At 45.6% G+C, this 17,979-nt stretch overlaps 1 protein-coding gene across 9 annotated transcripts in view; it reads left to right on the top strand.

Annotated features, from left to right (window-relative positions):
• SPECC1 (sperm antigen with calponin homology and coiled-coil domains 1) overlaps nucleotides 1–17,979 on the top strand; it is a 307,237-nt gene that overhangs the window by 263,402 nt on the left and 25,856 nt on the right. For all 9 annotated transcript variants that reach the window (XR_013177470.1, XM_077163993.1, XM_077163991.1 and 6 more), the window contains one exon: nucleotides 16,887–17,003. Coding sequence is in view for 8 of the 9 variants with exons in the window: in XM_077163993.1 (XP_077020108.1) it covers nucleotides 16,887–17,003 (117 nt within the window). In the remaining variant the exon portion in view is untranslated. The remainder of the gene's footprint in view (nucleotides 1–16,886; nucleotides 17,004–17,979) is intronic.

Raw genomic sequence — 17,979 nt, 5'->3', positions numbered from 1 at the left:
ACCATTTTACACCTACTAGAATGGCCACTATTGAAAAAAACAGAAAACTACAAGTGTTGGAGAGGATGTGGACAAATAGCACTCATTAACTGCTGGTAGGATGTAAAATGGTGCAACCACTGTGGAGGACAGTTTGGTGGTTCCTCAGGAAGCTGAGTATAGCACTTCCATATGATCAGGCAATCCTGTGACTAGGCATATACTCGGAAGACCCGAAAGCAGGGATGTGAATAGACACTTGCACACTGAGGTTCATAGTGGCATTATTCACAGTTTCCAAAAGATAGAGGCATCCTAGGTGTCCATCACCCAACAAATGGATAAATAAAATGTGGCATTTACATAGAATGGACTATTGTTTAGCTATAAGAAGCAATGAAGTACCAATACATGCTACAACATGAATCTTGAAGATATCATATTGAGTGAAGTAAGCTAGACCATAAAAGGGCAAATATTATGTGATCTCACTAATATGATTTAATTATGATAAGCAAATTCATAGAGTTAAAATCTAGAATATGGGTTACTGGGAGATAGAATGAGTTTGGGGGGAGCTGATGCTCAGTTTGTGCAGAATTTTTAATTAAGTTGATTGTAAATATTTGGAGGTGGATAGAGGTAATGGTGGCATATTGTGATTGAAATTAACAGCACTGAAGTATGGGTGTGAATTGGTTGAAAGGGGATGTTTAGGGTCATTATGTCACTAGAAGGAGAGCTAGAGGATAAAATCGCATGCCTGTATGATATAGTGAGCCTTGTTGTGGATGATGACTGGGTTAAGGCTACAAATATATGAATATTCTTTAATGAAATGGAACAAATGTACATCACTGTTACAAAGTGTTAACAGTAGGGTGGTATATGGAAAAAAATATACCAAATGCAGATTATGGACTATAGTCAGCAGTAAATTTTATTTCAATTCATGTTTCTGACCTAAAAGTTTACATTTTCTGACATTCATTTTACTGGCCCCATTTCTTTTTAACTTCCACTTGCCTTTATTCCTGTATTCTCGACTTTCTTAGTCTCTCATTTCAGATGTACTTCTTTTTTTATTTTTTATTTTTTTATTTATCTTTTTTTTTTTTTTGCAGAGCTATGCTGGTTTTTATTGGGAACAGTTTGATCAGGGAATGAGAAATTATTCAGGATGCATGGGACCAAGGGAGAAGTCCAGGTGGAAGAACAGGGTGGGGGGTGCGGAGGTCATCCTTTTCTTTATCCTCAGAGCCCAGGTGGTTCCACTCATCCTTCGATCCTTGGCGCTGGTGAATTCAAGATAGGAGCCCCTCTGAGAGCAAAAAGAGCCCGGAGCAGCCCACACCCCCAACTCATCCCCAGTCCCCCAGCCCCAAACAAAGAGGTTCCCTGGGGTCTGAGTCTTTCCTGGGCTGAGAGACTCAATGCAAAGCTGCTCAAAATCAGAACTGGCTTTCAACCATGCACATATCACACCAGTTTCCGTTCTGCAGATGAAATCATCCCATCCCTCTTGATGGCTGGAATTCGAGTCTCCCGATCCGATGCCCAAATTAATTAATGCAAAAACAAAAACAAAAACCTCAACTAAGTTTCAAGAAAGAAACAAAAAAAAAGCTGTATCCAAGGAACAAAGAGGAAAATAATAAGAAAAAGACTTGGCACATGCCTCTTTTAAATGGAAGTCGAGAAACTGACATCTCTTGCTGATGTCATCAGATGTAATTCTTATAGGTGATTTAGCTTTGTATATAATCTAAATTCCTCTAATGGGAAATTGAGCCCATTCACATTTTCTTATAGCCATTTTTGCTATCCTGTTTTATGTTTTTAGTCTGTTTTTCTTGCTGGTTTCCATTTTCCTGGTTTCCTCTCACCTCCCAGCCACAGGTGATGCCTGTGGACTGAGAAGTTGGAGGAAGCACAGGAGACTCTTATCTGGTGTACTGATTTGGAGCCGTATGAACCACAGAAAAACATGTTTTTAAAGTTAATCCATTCCTGCAGGTGTGAACCCATTTTAAGTAGGACCTCTTGGTGAAGCTACTTCTATTAAGGTCCCGCCCCAGCCCAATCAAGATGGACCTCAATCCTATTACTCGAGCCCTTTAAACAATCAATTTCAGGCAGAGAGTAAGAAAGCCATGGAAGTAAGGAGCTGAGAGCAACAAGAGCCTGAAGAGCAGGGAGAGACCAGCAGATGCTGCCATGTGCCTTGCCACGTGACAGAGGAGCCCAGGGTTGCTGGCATTGGTCTTGAGGAGAAAACATGGCCTTATGATGCCTTGATTTGGACATTTTCCATCCCTTAAAACTGTGAGCCAATAAATTCCCATTGTTTAACCTGACCTCAGAGTATTTGCTTTCAGCAGCCCAGGAAACTAAAACACCTGGAAATCTGAGTAGTACAATACAGTGATCCTGTGATGTTCAAAGCAAAAGTGAGACCTTATTCAACAAAATCAAAATTTTAAAATATAGCATGCAAAAAAGCCAGTTGCATGAACACGAAACAGTTTGGTGAGCCCTGCTTGAGTCAGACATCAGGGCCAGAATCAGAGCCTGGACCTGGGATGCCCCTGCTGGGCTGCTTTCTGGGCAGACCAGAGGAAGGGAGCTGTGCATGGACCACACCACCAGGCCATGGTCTCTGTGAAGTGTCAAAAGCCAGCCACCCAGGAACAAATCTGGAACGTCATGAGCTGGAGGAGGGGGGTCAGATGACCATTGAGAAGGGTCAGGGCGGCACGGCGAGAGGGCACATCCGTGGCCAAGGTAGGAGGGGCCACCAGGACCCTGCTGGGCTCTGATCCCCCGCCGCCCACTGCACGCAGCAATGGTGTTGACCGTAATGCTCTTGCAAGTCTGGACTGACGTCCACCCAGCCCCGGGCTCTACTAGGACGACGCAATGACATCAAAGCCGAGCAGAGCTCCTGAAGAGCAATTAAAGGAATAATGGAAAACTTTTCATTCTAATTGGGCAAGACTGCTGAAGAGTTTGCTAAAGGGCAAGACATTCTGGAAAGTACATTTATATAACTTTACCCGCGAGGATTCGTTTTGTGGAAATGAAAGTCATTAGCTTCCTTGTTGGTTTTGTGGGAAGATGGAACACAGGCTGTCCATTCTACCATGTCATCCTGGTGCAGCTGTCCTCGTAGGTGGTCTGAGGGGATCCTCTACCATGGTTGCTTTAAAAACCCTAAATGATTCCATAGCTGCCTGAATTAGATCCATATTCCTAGCCTGTGTAAGGGGATCAGCCCTTTTTTCAACACAGGTGTTTAGCTCTTTTGTTTTCCCTTCCTTTTCTTGGAAGTATGGAAGTTAGGCCCCTGTTCCCACTGCCACCACCTGCTAGAAAGTCTGGATGATTAAACCCCCCACAATCTTAAGGAAAAGGAAAGGCTTTTAAGGTCACCAGTGATTTGTGCTCTTGAGTTCTGTAAGTCATAACGGGTGACATGTAAGATTCATGGTTGGAGGGAAATGGGGCTGTGGGAGGGCTGTGGGGGCAGGCATGGCCCCCATGGCCGTGGAAGTGGTGCCTGGAGGAGGGGCCCTTGCTCAGGGGCCCAGCTGTGTGGTGCTTCTGGGAAGGCCCCAAACCCCAAGCTCAGGGCTTTACACCCAGGCAGCTAAGGGGCCACATTAGCCTTCTTCAGCCAGATTCCTGAGAAACGCAGGAGAAACTGAGGGCACCCAGGGAGGTGGGACTAGACAAAGTTAGTATAGGAAAGGGAATAATAAAAGTTTGAACGGTGATAAGTGAAAAAGAGAATAGAAGAACAACGGAGAGAATCAATGAAATCAAAAGCTAGTTCTTTGAAAACAGCCATAAAATAGGCAAACCTTTGGCTAGATTGACAAATAAAAAAGAGAGAAGAAAAACTAAAATCCAAAGTTGGGGGTAGGTAGGAAGATATTGCCGCTGATCTTACAGAAATTAAAAGGACCATAAGGCAATATTCTGAACAGCTGTGTGCCAACGAAAGCGCTACTCTGGAGGAAATTCCTTAGAAACACAGAACTTAAAACTGGCTCAAGTAGAAACAGATCTCAGCAGACCTATAACAAGTAAAAAGATTGGACCCATAATCAAAAACCTTCCTCAGAGAAAAGTCCAGGACTAGCTGACTTCCCTGGTGAATTCTTCCTAGTTCAAGGAATTGGTAGCAATCCTTCTCAAGTTCACCCAGGACACTGGAGAGGAGAGAGGGCTTCCCCACTCATTGTGTGAGTTACCAAAACCCAGTCAAGACAAGGAAACCACAGACCAACGAGCTGGGCCTCCAGAGGCGGCATCGCCTCGAGATAAAGGCTCTTGCCAGGAGGTAGCAGGGTCTTTGGCTTTGTGTGGTCATTGGAAGAAGTATCTCTATCAAAACCTTGCCATATTGCATGTGTTATTTTTTTTTCATCAGCGTAGAAATGTTAGATGTTATGCTAGCTTCAGGAAATAAAAGCAAGATTTTAAAAATAAATGTTAAAAAAAATGAGAGAATGTTTCCTCCTGCCACGGACTAGGGTTTATTTAAAGTGTCTTTGTCCCCTTCTCTCTGTGGCTCATGTGTCACGGAGTGAGGATCTCTCTAGAGCATTTGCTAGCAGCTGGCAGAGTGTCGCTACAGCCTAAAACGCCACAGTCATTATCTCGCCATTGGTATTTGCTGCTGTTCCCACTCCATCCCCCAGGACAGTGTGGAACTGTTTAGATAATGACAGTCCCAAGTGAATCCACGCTGGGTATATTTTCCATTCTCTTATTCCTGAAATGTTCATCAAGGGAAAAGAAACGGTCTCGTCACAAGAAGCTCATGGTTTCAGAGATGGAATTCAGTGTTTCTGGAAATGGGAGGTTAAGACTGGGTTGAGGTTTGTTTGTCTAGTAGAAATTAAACTTAGTCTTGGAACACAATTCCTTAGAAGAAATTCCTTAGTTCTTATGCATTATTTTCTTAGTAAACAACATCCACAAATATAGACGTGGTAGTTTTCTGTAAAAAAAAAAAAAAAATCCCTCACTAAAAATATTCCATCTGGAGTGCTAGAAAATCATGGTGTGGACAAAATTGTATTGTTGTTTTTTTAAAACTTTACATATTAACTTATGACTTGTGTAGGAAATTTGTCACTCCTATGTTTTTGGGGGGCTATGAGGTGGAGGAAGCTCTGAGTCCAGTTTGGCAGAATCCATCAAAATGTATACTACATTTGTACAGAAATGTGCAACAGCGTTCAAAATAATATAGGACCAGATGTGGCCTAAAGAGATTACTCATTACATCTGCCTGAGAGATCTGTAGATGGCCATTAAATAAGAATGAACCTAGATAATGGTGATGAAAAGTGGCTAGCATATGTTGAATATTTACCTTATAGTGGGCTTGGTTATATGGTAGCATACAGCTAGCACGTATTATTTGCCCTTAATGGGCTCCCCTCTCCCCCTCTCCCCCCTTCACTTAAGAGAACTTCAGCCACGCTGGATCACAGCCTGCTGTCATTCAGTTGGGGTGCATCTTAACTAATAGTATCTTTAGGAGTCCTGTTTATGAAAGGGTTCACCCTGCAGGGCCAGGGCTTGGGAACTGTGTATGCCTCTTCCCAGCCCACAGTCACGCAGCTAGAATGTGTCCGAGTCAGGATCTCACCCTTGCTGTCCAACCTCAAGCAGGCTTGTATCCCTACACTAAAAACTGCTTCTCCAAATGTAGTAAAAGGGCCCTTCTTTTAGGTCTTGGACAGGGAGAAAAAGCAGGGTGCAGGGTAGTGTGCAGAACTTGCTGCTTCTGGCATCAAAAGCAGGGAGGTGCTTGCACACGCATTTGTGCACACGCAGAGCAGCCATGATGAGGGAATCTTTGGGCTAGATGGTAGCAGCAGCCACGTGTGGCTGCAGAACCCTTGAAATGTGGACAGAGGAATGGCATTTCTAAGTTAATTTCAATGAATTTAAATAGCCAGTTTGGAATGGAACACATATGGAAGAACACAATAGAAGCTGATTAAGAGAGAGGTCATTTAACCCTGTGGTTGACAACGTCAGCCTCAGGAAAATGTTCTGCTGAAACTTTAATTGAAAGAACAGGTTCCATGGTGAATCACTTCACAACCACTAATGTCATCCAGCCACTTCGTTTGAGAGAGGAAGAAACCGGGGGCCAGAAAAGTTGAGTCATTTGCGTAAGGTCACGGTCACACAGTTTGCCTAGCGACCAAGGAAGATGCAGAACTAGTTGCTGTTCACAATTTGGGTTTGTCTTCCCCCTCCTTGGAGTAGCTTACCTCTTGCCTCGGTCAGGGCTGCGTTCAATATGATTATCAACTCAGATAAGGAAATAGAAAAAAGGCCAAATAGACTTTTATCTCCAGCGCAACCTGCTCCTTCTTTGAGGATCAGATCCCATCACGCCCCCTCCTTGTCCCAGACTCGTTGTCCTGCCCTGCTCTTGCTGGCTCTTCTGCTGCATCTTATTGTCTCTTGGTCTCTGGAGGACATTGCCCGCCTACCCCAGTAGGAGCCAAGGACCAGGGATGGTGCCCCAGTGAGTGGGTAGGTCCCTCAGCGCCTTACCCATACTGCTGGTTGTGTATATGCTGGATGTAATGTGGTGATAAGAGCCGCGGGCTGGCCCCACTCCCAGCCTGGGGAGTTGGGCAAAGAGTGCCAGTAGTTCCTCTGAAGCTCTCTTTAGCTTTTCCTTGGGTAACTGGTGAAGGTAGATAAGCTCTCAGCTAGGAGAAGGGTGGGAGCTGGGGGCGGGGGAAGTGCTAACAGGTTACTGAACCTGCAAAGTGGGTGATTCTAGGATGCAGGGAGCCAGCAGAGCTGAGACTCACTCTGACGTTTTTTAGAAAAAGCAAGTCAACAAGACCTCAGGAGTGAAATTAATGAGCATGAGATCATCAGTTCAGCAGAGGCAGCAGAGGATAGGAGGGGAGGAGAATTCCAAAACCTGTTGTCTTAGAGGGCCTGAGAACTTAGATCCAGCAGCATGGTCTGAGCCTGGGCCCAGAAGGTGCCAGAGGAATGGAGAAGAGCTGCCTGGAAGCTCACAGGAAGGGTCCGTGGGGCACCGTGACAGCCTTTCATCGTTTGCCAGCCTTCCTGGTTTTACTGCAGGGCCAGGGTGGGGCAGGGAGTGCCAGTGTGAAGACAGACCTCCAGACCCAGCTTCAGGACCCAGAAGGTGTCGGACAGCAGCGCCCAGCGCTTGGTGACACCAGGCCCAGAGACCCTGCACCATGGCCAGAGAAGCTCCGGGAGGCAGCAGTGTGGGTGGGGGGCTCTTGAGTAACTCGTGAGTGTCTGCTGAGCAAAAAATGAGGAAGCCGAGGAGGAAACAAAAATGGCATACCCCAACCACTTTTCCAGGGGTAATAGGCTTTTGGTTCTGTCTCCAGAGAGAGGTTGGCAGTGTCTGCCTAAACAGCTCCAGAGCAGAGCGGTCCTCGTGTCGAGGTCCCCTCCCCATGACAGCAGAAGCCATCCTTCCTAGACTTGCTCACCACAACCCCCTGGGACCTGGTCTGCCTTTTCCAGGTCTCAGACCCCCCAACCACTCAAGGAGGATAAAAGACGGGAAGAAGTAATCTCAAAGAAAATTATCCCAAAGTAATCTCTAAATTTACTGTAGATTCCAGTTAAAATCCCAATGAAATTTTTTCCCCTTAAACATAACGAAATAATTTGAAATTCACCTGGAAGAACAGACAAGTGAGAACAGCCAAGAAAGTTTAGAGAAAGGATGATAGTGGAAGTGAGTTTGCCCTCCTGGTTGGAAATACACTCTGAAGCTGTATAAATCAGGCGTCTACTTCAGAACCCATCCTCACCTGCCGTAGCCATTCCAGAATGGTTAACACAACGGGCACTGCATATCTGGCCTTCCTGTGGCTCCTGTTTAAGAGTATTAAGGGCATTTAGTTGACTAGATTGAGTACACCCACTTTTTGTTTTCTAACTCTTATAAGATCAGGAGAAGTCTCCGATTCAATTTGGGAGGCAGTGAGCCATATTTAAAAGCAATGACATGAGTAGGGTCAGAAGGGGAAAGGAATTCCAAGGAAGCCCATTTGCTTGATGGACAAAGGTGGATTTCCCTGTCCCTACCCTTGGCAGGAGTCCTAGAAGAAGTAAAGCATTCTGTATGTGCATTGCTGTGTCACAGTGACCCCAAAACTTCATTGGGTGAGAATGACAATGTTTATTTCATTCAGAACTCCGCAGTTTGAGATCCATGTCTGGAGGCATAGCTGGGTCAACTCAAATTGCTAGAGGCTGGAGCAGGTGGGGGCTGGAGAGGCCCTCTCCATGCACCTGTCCACTGGCTGGGGTGGGCTTCTCCACACACCTTAGGGGGCCTCAGGACTCTAGGACAGAGAAAGTTGCAAGAGTGCTGGGGACAAGGCTTCATATGGCCCAGTCTCAGAGTCCTGAAATGTCACCTTCCGCACATTCTCTTGGTCCAGCCCATTACCAAGCCCAGTCCATAATGAAGCAGGAGAAGAATTAGACTCCACCTCTCCACTGAAGGATTTCAAAGACTGTCACCATCTTTAATCTGTCACATAAGGAAAAAAAATTTGAAGTCTCTAGCCTGCCTTTCCAGCAAGTTCTTAACTCCATTTTCCTTCCCTCACCTACAGCCAAGTTTTTACCTCTTCTTTTTCTCCAGTTTTTTTTAAAAGGAAAGGCATTCCTCCATTTCTGTTCTACATAGAAACATACAATTACTAGCCCTCTCATTCATTCATCGCTTTGAATCTACACTGGCCTACTTTGTCTATATGTGACATCATTAATATTTTAATAATGTGTATTATTTTTTCTAATTGTAAAAGTTACACACAGCCTTTGTAGGAAAATTGGGAAACACACACAAAAAGAGGATAAAGAAGAATTAACTTAAATGTCATAGCTCTTAATTAGGTTCCCATTTCTGGCTGTGTGAAATCTTTTTGGACCTTGAGCCTGTCCATTTGTTGTTACTCTCTGTCTTCTCAGATTTCTTCATCCAAGTCATTGATAATGTAGAAAAGCACAGCCCCCTAGGTTGACGTTTATACAGTACTTAGTAGAAACATCAGGTAACAGGAAGCTATTGCATACTTGCAAATCCATCACAAACCCAGAACATCAGCTTTCCCATGAGCTTCACAAGGATGTCTATAGATTAGAAAGCTGAGTTATAGATTTTTTTAATTAAAAATTTCTAAAAAAAGAGAAAAGTTGACAGCTGATTTAAAAATAGCCGAGTAAACTTTTAAATCAGAAATAGATTCTGCTTGGTGGAAAGAAAGGTGTGGCCACTTCAGTGGGTGCATAGATGCAGAGAATGTCAGAATGGGAAGGTGGGGGGACCTCAGGAGTCACCTCTTCCAGGAGAGGAACCTGAGAACCAGAGAGGGGAGATGGTGGACACAAAGTCATCTGCGCGCAATGGAGACTGTTCTCTACTTGCCTATTTTTTTGTTTTGTTTTTCTTACTGATGTAAATAATCTTATCTAAATACCTTTTAAGCTCTAAAATTTTTTCTTTTTTAATTTTCTTTTTTTTTTTTACATGGGCAGGCACCGGGAAACGAACCCAGGTCCTCTGGCATGGCAGGCAAGCGTCCTTGCCTGCTGAGCCACCATGGCCCAAGCTCTAAAATTTTAATGACCATGCCAGTTTGAAGCTGAGTACCCCAGAAAAGCCATGCCCTTTAATTCTCATTCAGTATTGCTGGGTTGGAGCTTTTTTTATTGTTTCCATGGAGATGTGACCCACCCAACTGTGGGTGGTAACTTTTGATTTGTGGTTCCCATGGAGATGTGTCCCCATCCATTCAAGGTGGGGCTGCTTACTGGGGCCCTTTAAGAAGGAACCATTTTGGGAAAAGCTTTAGAGCTGACAGAACCCACACAAGCCAGAGACCTTTGGAAATGCAGAAGGAAAACACCCCTGGGGAAACCTTATGAAATGGGAAGAGAAAGCTAGCAGACGCCTTCCCAGCTGAGAGATAAACCCTGAACTTCACTGGTTGTTTCTTTGGAATTAAAGTATCTTTCTATCTTTCTCTGGATGCCTTGTTTGGACATTTCTATGGCCTTAGAACTATAAACTTGCAACTTAACAAATTCTCCTTTTAAAAGCCATCCCTTTTCTGGTATATTGCATTCCCAACTTCAACATACTAAAACAATTACATAAATAGTTCATAAATAAATTCTCCTTATAAAATATTCAAATAATACAGATAAAGCATGTATCTTTCTTGACACCCTCATATTCTACTCCCTTCTCTTATTATTGTATCTTTTATGTTTTTTTCCTGTACCATCATGCATACATATGTACATATTGGAATATATGGTTTTATTTTGTTTTTTATTAAATAAATTCATTTTGCAATATTGTTTTGCACATGATTTTCAGTTGCTATTAGATCCTGGAGTGATTTTTCATGCCTGTATATGTAGACATACCTCATATTTTTAATCATTGCATTGAAGTCCATAAGATGGTTACCATAGTATTTTACCCATGCCTTCTGATAGGCATTTAGTATATTATCAGTTCCCCATTCAAAACAGTAATGCTGCAATAAACTTTCTTCCAGGTGTTTCTTTGGGCAGATGCAGGACTATTTCTTCTGAAATTGATACCAAGGCAGACAAGGGTCCATATTTCAGGAAATTTTCTTCTAAGCACCTCCAAGGTGCTTGAAATGTTAGCTTCTTTATCTGAGACCTCCTTCCATAGAAGAGCTCTAGATACTACTCAAAAGTATCTCTAAGGTATTTATAGCCTAGGGAATGTTTAAAGATAATTTGCAATGGGTAATTACCATCCCCTTGGGAAAATCATCAGCAAGTTTCTTTTTGTTGTTGCTCTGTTTTTTTCCTCCAGTAAGCCTTATAGTTAAATAAATGACAAAATATTAGCATTCAGAGTGAGCAGCCACAATGCAGCCCCTTGAGAAGATTCTCCTCCCTCCCTCCCTCTGGGATAAAGCATACAGGTGTCCAGCTCAATGCCTTTTCACAAGGAGCCAGTGCCCCTGAAACTAGCCTAGAGGCAGCTTCCCAGCACCTTGGGACCCTCCACCATGTTCCCTCTGGTTATGAACCACCCCCACCCACCCATCAGGGTTGATTATCCAAGTCAGTTTTATTCAGGAGTAAATGTCAATGAAGATAATTGAGGTTACATCCTGTAGAATGCTTGTTGGCCTTTTTTCTTTTTCTTCTAAGTTATTCTTTCGGCAAACCCCTGAGATGCAGCCTAGTGATCACTGGGGAAAAGAGCAGATCACATTCGCTTCCCTTGGTGTTGTCTGTGTGGCTATTCTCGACCTTTGGCCCCAGCTGGAGACTGTCCTCCTCACTCCTGCTCCCTGGGCACTGGTGACTGCTGCCCACGAGCTCAGCAAGGCCCTCCCTCCCTCTGCTCTAAGGCCTGAGCCAACCTTGCCACCCCCATCCCTGGTCTGACCCGGAACTGCCCACTGACCTGCTGCCTCTCGGCTGCTACCTAGCACGCCAGGCCCGCCCGCTGAGCACGTTCCCGCCGCGTTTCCCGGCCTTCTTGGCAGCTGCAGGGGGCCTAGACCTCGGCCCTCTCAACTGGGGCCCTCCCAGCTGCCTGGCTGCCCTGCCTCAAGGACCGGATACTTTTCTGGCCGTGGGAAACCAGCCACCCAGAGCCTTGGTGCTGTAACAGCTAGACCCACGGCCCCCTCCGGTGGCAGCCACGCCCATCGTGCCTGGCCCACCCTGCAGGGGCCCCCGGGAGTCTGCGCTGGCCCCTCCGAAGCCCAGCATCCTGCACGCCGCCCCTTCGCTCCCATCTTAAGGCTGTCCTGCAGCCGTTCTGAGCCTCCCGTGTGCCCTCAGTCTGCTCATGAGGCCCCAGCCTCGTCCTGGGTTCAGCCAAGTCCCACAGCTGCACAGTCATCTCGGGGTGTGGCTTTTCCAAAACGAAGTGAGCGAGAGAGTGGGCCAGGCACAAATCAACTCATCTCTTCTCTATGATTCATTTCACATCCGCATGGGAAAAACACGTGCATTATCGAATCATGTGCCACACCACATCAGCCAGTTTGTCATCCCCTAAAATAAACCTTTAGGTCACCAGAGCGTACGTCAGTGGCAGTAACCATCCCGCTCCTGCAGTGGCGGTTGTGATGGCATGACCACGGGTTCGCGTTGTGCCTTGCAGTTTGATATCCATCGTCCTCCAGGTATCATAAATGAACACGGGTTTCCCATGTTAAGCCGCTATGCTGTGTTGCTGGGACGTTTCAGGATTCTCGTCGTTCAGATAGAATTAGAGGCCATTTCAGATGACATTCATGGAACTAGAATTGGGGTTGTTCCCACTCGGAAATAAGAAGGGTAGAGTTTGGCTGAACAGTGTAATGTTACTGAAATGAATATCACATTAAAAATCAGAGTAGCTCAGGTGGGCCACGGTGGCTCAGTGGCAGAGTTCTCGTCTGCCATGCTGGAGATCCGGGTTCGATTCCCAGTGCCTGCCCATGCCAAAAAAGAAGTAAAGGATAAAAATCATAGCAGCTCATCTTTCATCGCTGCCAGTGTCAGAAAAATAAAACGTCTTAAAGTGCAGAGTATAGGTTACGTATGAAAGAAGTATTTCCTGACCCATGTGTCATCTCTTGATTATCTGACAAGACTTGGAATTTCTGTGATAATTCCTCTTTTAAAAAAGATAGGACACTTCCCCTAGTTCCCATGTGGTCTTGCTGCTGGAATATAATGTCTCTTACCCTCGTCGAGAGGCGTGAGCTGCAGTATTTCCAGAAGCTTCCAGACCACATCCTTCCTCAGATATAAGTCCTTCCGTATGACTTTTCAACTGTGGCTTTGGTCCCACCAGATTTTAGTCTGAACCTATTACTTGTTCGGTTATAGATTTAAAAATACCCTTAGACGGCATTCAGCTAGCTAAAACCCTCGGTGCTTTGTTGATTTTGTGAGGCAGGTCATGTCGCCACTCCCTTAGATCCGTGAAAATGCCTCTGCGGACTATGCAGATGAAGAAGGTGATGTTTTGTGTCTTAACCAGTGTGAAAGATAATGTCCATGGAATGTTGTCATGTTTTCTGAAAAGAAGGAGGTGTAGCAAGTGATGAAGCCCCTGGTGTACGGTCGGTTTGTGAGTTAGTGGATGAGCAATGGAGCCAGGCTGGCAGCAGCACAGAATGTTCCCCGGTGGGATGGCCTGGAGTGTAGAGAGCCACACCCCACACATCCACCCCACTGCCTGGCCACGGACGGATGCCTGCTTCTGCTTTACTTAACTGTAACTCCCAAGAACACAAGTGCCAGTGACACACCCCTGGCTAACTCTAAGCTCCAGTCTGTCCACCCTTAGCTCTTTTTTTCTGCTCTTGTCCTAGACAAATCTCACAACTTGCTGGGTGGGCTTTTAGTTTTTTTTTTTAGGTTCGAAAGGTTGCCTCCCTCATCCTGCTTTGTGTTACCTCTCACTTCCTGCCCCTCTGGAGGGCAGTGCCACGTGGCAGACCGGACCCCAGTGGGCTTCGCAGTCGGATGGAGCCGAAATTGAGACTGCGGCCTGGCCCTAGCAGTGTTTCTCTGTGCTCTGCCTTTGGGAGGTGGGCGCCATAACCCGACCATGCATGGGACTCCCATTCAAGGGACCCTAGCTGTGTTCACTGAGCATTTGGCTTTCTGCTTCAAAGTGGCCTTTTAATTGAGAACAATATCTTAGGCGTCACTCTTACTTTTTTGAAGCAACACAGGTGTAGCAGCCGCCCTGTCAAAGGCAGTCTGCAGTCTCTGGAAATAAATTCTGGCTTTCCTTCTTCCAGGTCACAAGACACTTTAGAGATGCGTTTGGAGATGGGGTCCCAGGCTGCCTCAGTGTAGTAGAGAATGAAAGGAGGGGAATCCAATTTTGATGAGCTCTGTGGAGCCTGATTTTCCTTAACGCCAGCCCCATCCTTCTCTTTGTCTTTCGCTTCCCAGGATTTGGCATCCATAGCACCTGGTTGAATGCGGAGATGCTGAATGATTAGCGAGGCCACGTCCCCACCCTGCCTATTCCTTGCCTCTGCTTTTTAAGAATGCATCTCTTCAGCCAATACAAAGTCAAGGTTTTGTTTCCTTTCCCAATTCTAAAGCAGTCCCCGGGCCTCGTCAGGTCACTGGTGAACCTAGAGAGACTTTTTGAAGACAAACTCCAAGCAATCAGTCTCCCCAGAGTCTGGGTGATTTAGGAATTGCAGGGTTCGCTTGCAAACCAAGATAGACCCCTTCCAGAAAGGACGTTCTCACACTTGTTTGTAACACTCACAGCTAGCAACTTAGAAAATTCGGTGGCACTTGAGTCACGGAAACCAGACCAAAGAGGCGTTATTATGGTTGTGCATTGCTTTCAACCAAATATTTCCCCCCTGGGTAAATGTTGTTGCAAGCAGACTCCTGAACACTGCATCTTCCTGGAAGCCTGTGCTTTCCTGGGAAGTCCTAGGGTCTACCAGGTTCCTCCTGGGCTCTAGCTAGAAGAGAGAAGAGGCTTGATGGAATGGATCTTGGGCGGGGGACCTGTATTCCTGGTCTCTCCATCAGTCAGACATCCAGCTGTGCTACTTGCAGCACTCCCTCTCCCTGCCTCCATCTTTATCTGTAAAGTGATGCATACACCTTCTCCAAGGGCCAGGCTAGCTCCAACACTCTTGTGGAAAAATCTAGATTAAAATCTCAAATGAGATGATAGACCATTTCCTTCCAGAACCCTAAGGAAACCTCACAGGAAGCATATGGTGCCATATTTTATTACACATTTCCTTTTAAAGCAGAGTCTCCAAAACTTCTTTACACACACTCAGAGCACTCTGAGAATTCCATAAAATCCTCTTCCCCTATTCCAACTTAACTTCACATCCTATTTCACGTCACCCTTCTCCTTTTCAGCTGCAAACTGCTTTTGGTAGAAACCCCCTAAATAACCTTTCTGGGTCAGTTGAGTTAAATTTTAGTCGTTTTGCATTTGGCTAGGGCAAAGGGAAAGAGAACCAGTCAGCTAGTTCACCCCTAATGAAGCAGCCCCCCGCTTTTTCTTTGCTGGTTTCCCAGGAGGGGATTTTTGTGGGGAGAGTACAGGAAGGAGCTTGGTGCTTGCCGAATCCCACCAAGCACCAAAATTGCTCAGAACACAAACCTGAAACTACATCAAGCCGTAAATGTGGATTGCTTCTGCATCCCTTGCAAGCCCACTCCCCACCCTCCCAACCCCATCCCCCCCCAGCTCCAATCCCAGCTGTTTCATAAAGAATACACTTAAGCAGCAGCCACTACGTGAACTCACCCGAGCATTAAAGAACTACTTGGTGGGCATTGGAACCTGACGTTTCATTTAGAACAAGTTTTTGTGACTCCAGGGGAGACAGTCTTGTTGGGATGAGCATGGTTGGAGAAAGCATGTGGACGCCAGTTGGGGGGAGGCATGCCGGGGCAGCCACATGGTGAGGGTCGCTGCCTGGGAATCTTCATGAGCCATCTTCTCCAATGGCAGTGACAGCAAGGTGGGTTTTACTTTGACTGTGAGTGTCTTCTGAGCAGCCTCCAGGTTCCCTGCTGTCCTGCGAAGAAGCTCCTTTCTTCCCCAGAGGACTGTTGGCTGGTGGCTGCCATGGAGAGTGCTGGGAATGTGGGTGTTTCTCTCCCTACTGTGAACACCAAGTTGTCGGGCGAGGAGTGCAGCAGCCGGGGCCAGCACCAAGACCACTGCAGAAGTCTTTGAGATCTTGTTTTGTTTTTATTTTTTTTGTTGTTGTGTAGTATGACATATATTCAAAGCAAAGCAATAAAAAAAGCGATAGTTTTCAAAGCTCTTCAACAAGTAGTTACAGGACAGATCCCAGAGTTTGTCACGGACTACCATACAATCCTCTCAGATATTTCCTTTTAGCTGCCCCAGAATATAGGAGGCTAGAGGGCTTAAATATATATATTTTTTATCATCAATTGACTTTTTTCCTTCTTTTTTTGTGAAAAATAGCATATATACAAAAAAGCAATAAATTTCTACTGCACCACAATTAGTTGTAGACAATGTTTCAGAGTTTGGCTTGGGTTACAATTCCACAATTTTAGGTTTTTACTTCTAGCTACTCTAAAATACTGGAAACTAAAAGGGATATCAATTTAATGATTCAACAGTCATATTCATTTGTTAAACCCTACCTTCTCTGTATTACTCCACCATCACCTTTGGTCTTTCCATACCTCTCTTTAGGGGTGTTCGGGCTGTGGCCTTTCTAACTTTTTCATGTTGGAAGGGTCTGTCACTAATATGGGGTAGGGGGATGGAACTAGCTGATGTTCTGGAGAGGCTGGGCCTCTAGGTTTCAGGACTTATCTGGACCAGGGACCTATCTGGTTTCTGGAAAGTCACTTTAGTGTGAGATCTTGTTTTATCTCGGTCTCCTTGTTGTTGGTGTTAAACATGATGATGGCAGTGGTGATGATGACGGCATCGATGACAATGATGACAGTTCTTTCCATGGTCAAATAGGTCTGAGAAATGCTGGGATGCACACAGCCAATCAGGCGGGTTGATTTCAGGATGGGACACCTCTGAGTGTGGAATATGCCGATATGCTCAGGTCTCCCAGAGGTCAGAAATTCCCTAGCGTCTTCAGCACTGAAGCCTTTTTTCATGCCAGTCTACAAATAATTTGGGCAACAGCAGGCCATTCCTGCCACCAAGATTAAATGCATCCTCAGCAAATCTGGGTAGTTTATTCTTATCCCTCTGCACTGAGAACCCAAAAGATGGGCACCCATCTTAGCTGAGTCCCGTCTGTTCTCTGTGACTCTGCATGGTTTGGTGACAGGGGCTACTCTTTTTCCCACAGAACATCGACATCACCAACTTCAGCAGCAGCTGGAGTGACGGCTTGGCGCTCTGTGCTCTCCTGCACACCTACCTCCCTGCTCACATCCCCTACCAGGAGCTCAGCAGCCAGGAGAAAGTAAGTCACCTGCCACTTATATTTAGTTCTCTTCTGGAAAGTGCAAGGGGCCTTCCTGGGAATGCCGATATGTTCAGTGTGGGAGGACGTTCAGGCCTGGGGTAGAGATTCACACACAGGGACCAGGTCTCAGAGGACTCCTCACTGTGCATCCTCACCTTGCAATCCCACCCTCCATGAATTCTTCTCACTTCCCTTCTTCAATGTGCACCCTTTGTTGAGTTTAAGGGGAAAAAAATGCATGGAGACCAGTTCACTTCACAGTGACTACTGAGAGATTTTCCACAAAAAAGGCCTTGATGGAGTCTCACCTTTGTAGTTTCAGGAAGATGTTCACCTGCATTTTGCAAAATCTCTTCCAAAGGACCAGCAAGCACCACCAAAAAAGAGTTCAGGGCTCACATAAGCTGGGGAAATTGCACAATGCACATGAGCACATGAAAGACTTCAAGAAGCTCTGTATTAAAGAAACCTGTGTGACAGTGTTTGGGCTAAAATATATTCAACTCACAGAGCCATTTTTTTTTTTTAATATGATCCCCAGGGTTGGAAAACTTCCCATTAAGGGCTGTGTAGGCTTTGTGAGGTAGTTGGTCTGCCACAACTACCCAACTCTGCCTTTGCCATGCAAAGCAGCTGTAGACGAAATGCAAAGGAGAAGGGGTGGCTGCGTTCCAATGAAACTTGATTCAAAAAAACAGGCTGTGGGCAGACCTGGCCAACCTCTGATCAAGAACGTCCCACAAATCAGATTCCGCGGTATCCCGTGGAGAGTGCTGTGTTGGGTGGGCCTGCTCTCACCCAGGCTGGGATTTTTTGCCAAGCCTCATGCAGTGTAATAAAGACAGTGATAAACACTATAGGTGTGTTCTTAGCCCTCATGCACCAGGCAGACAAGAAACAAAGTTAATAAACCTGTAATGAGTAAAATTATCAGTAAATAATTATGAATCATGAAAGGCCTATATGGGAAACA

Source organism: Tamandua tetradactyla, chromosome 6 (assembly GCF_023851605.1).
Source record: "Tamandua tetradactyla isolate mTamTet1 chromosome 6, mTamTet1.pri, whole genome shotgun sequence".
Taxonomy (NCBI): Eukaryota; Metazoa; Chordata; class Mammalia; order Pilosa; family Myrmecophagidae; genus Tamandua; species Tamandua tetradactyla.
Note: the sequence above shows the minus strand (reverse complement) of the source record. Positions and strands in the feature narration are given on the sequence as shown.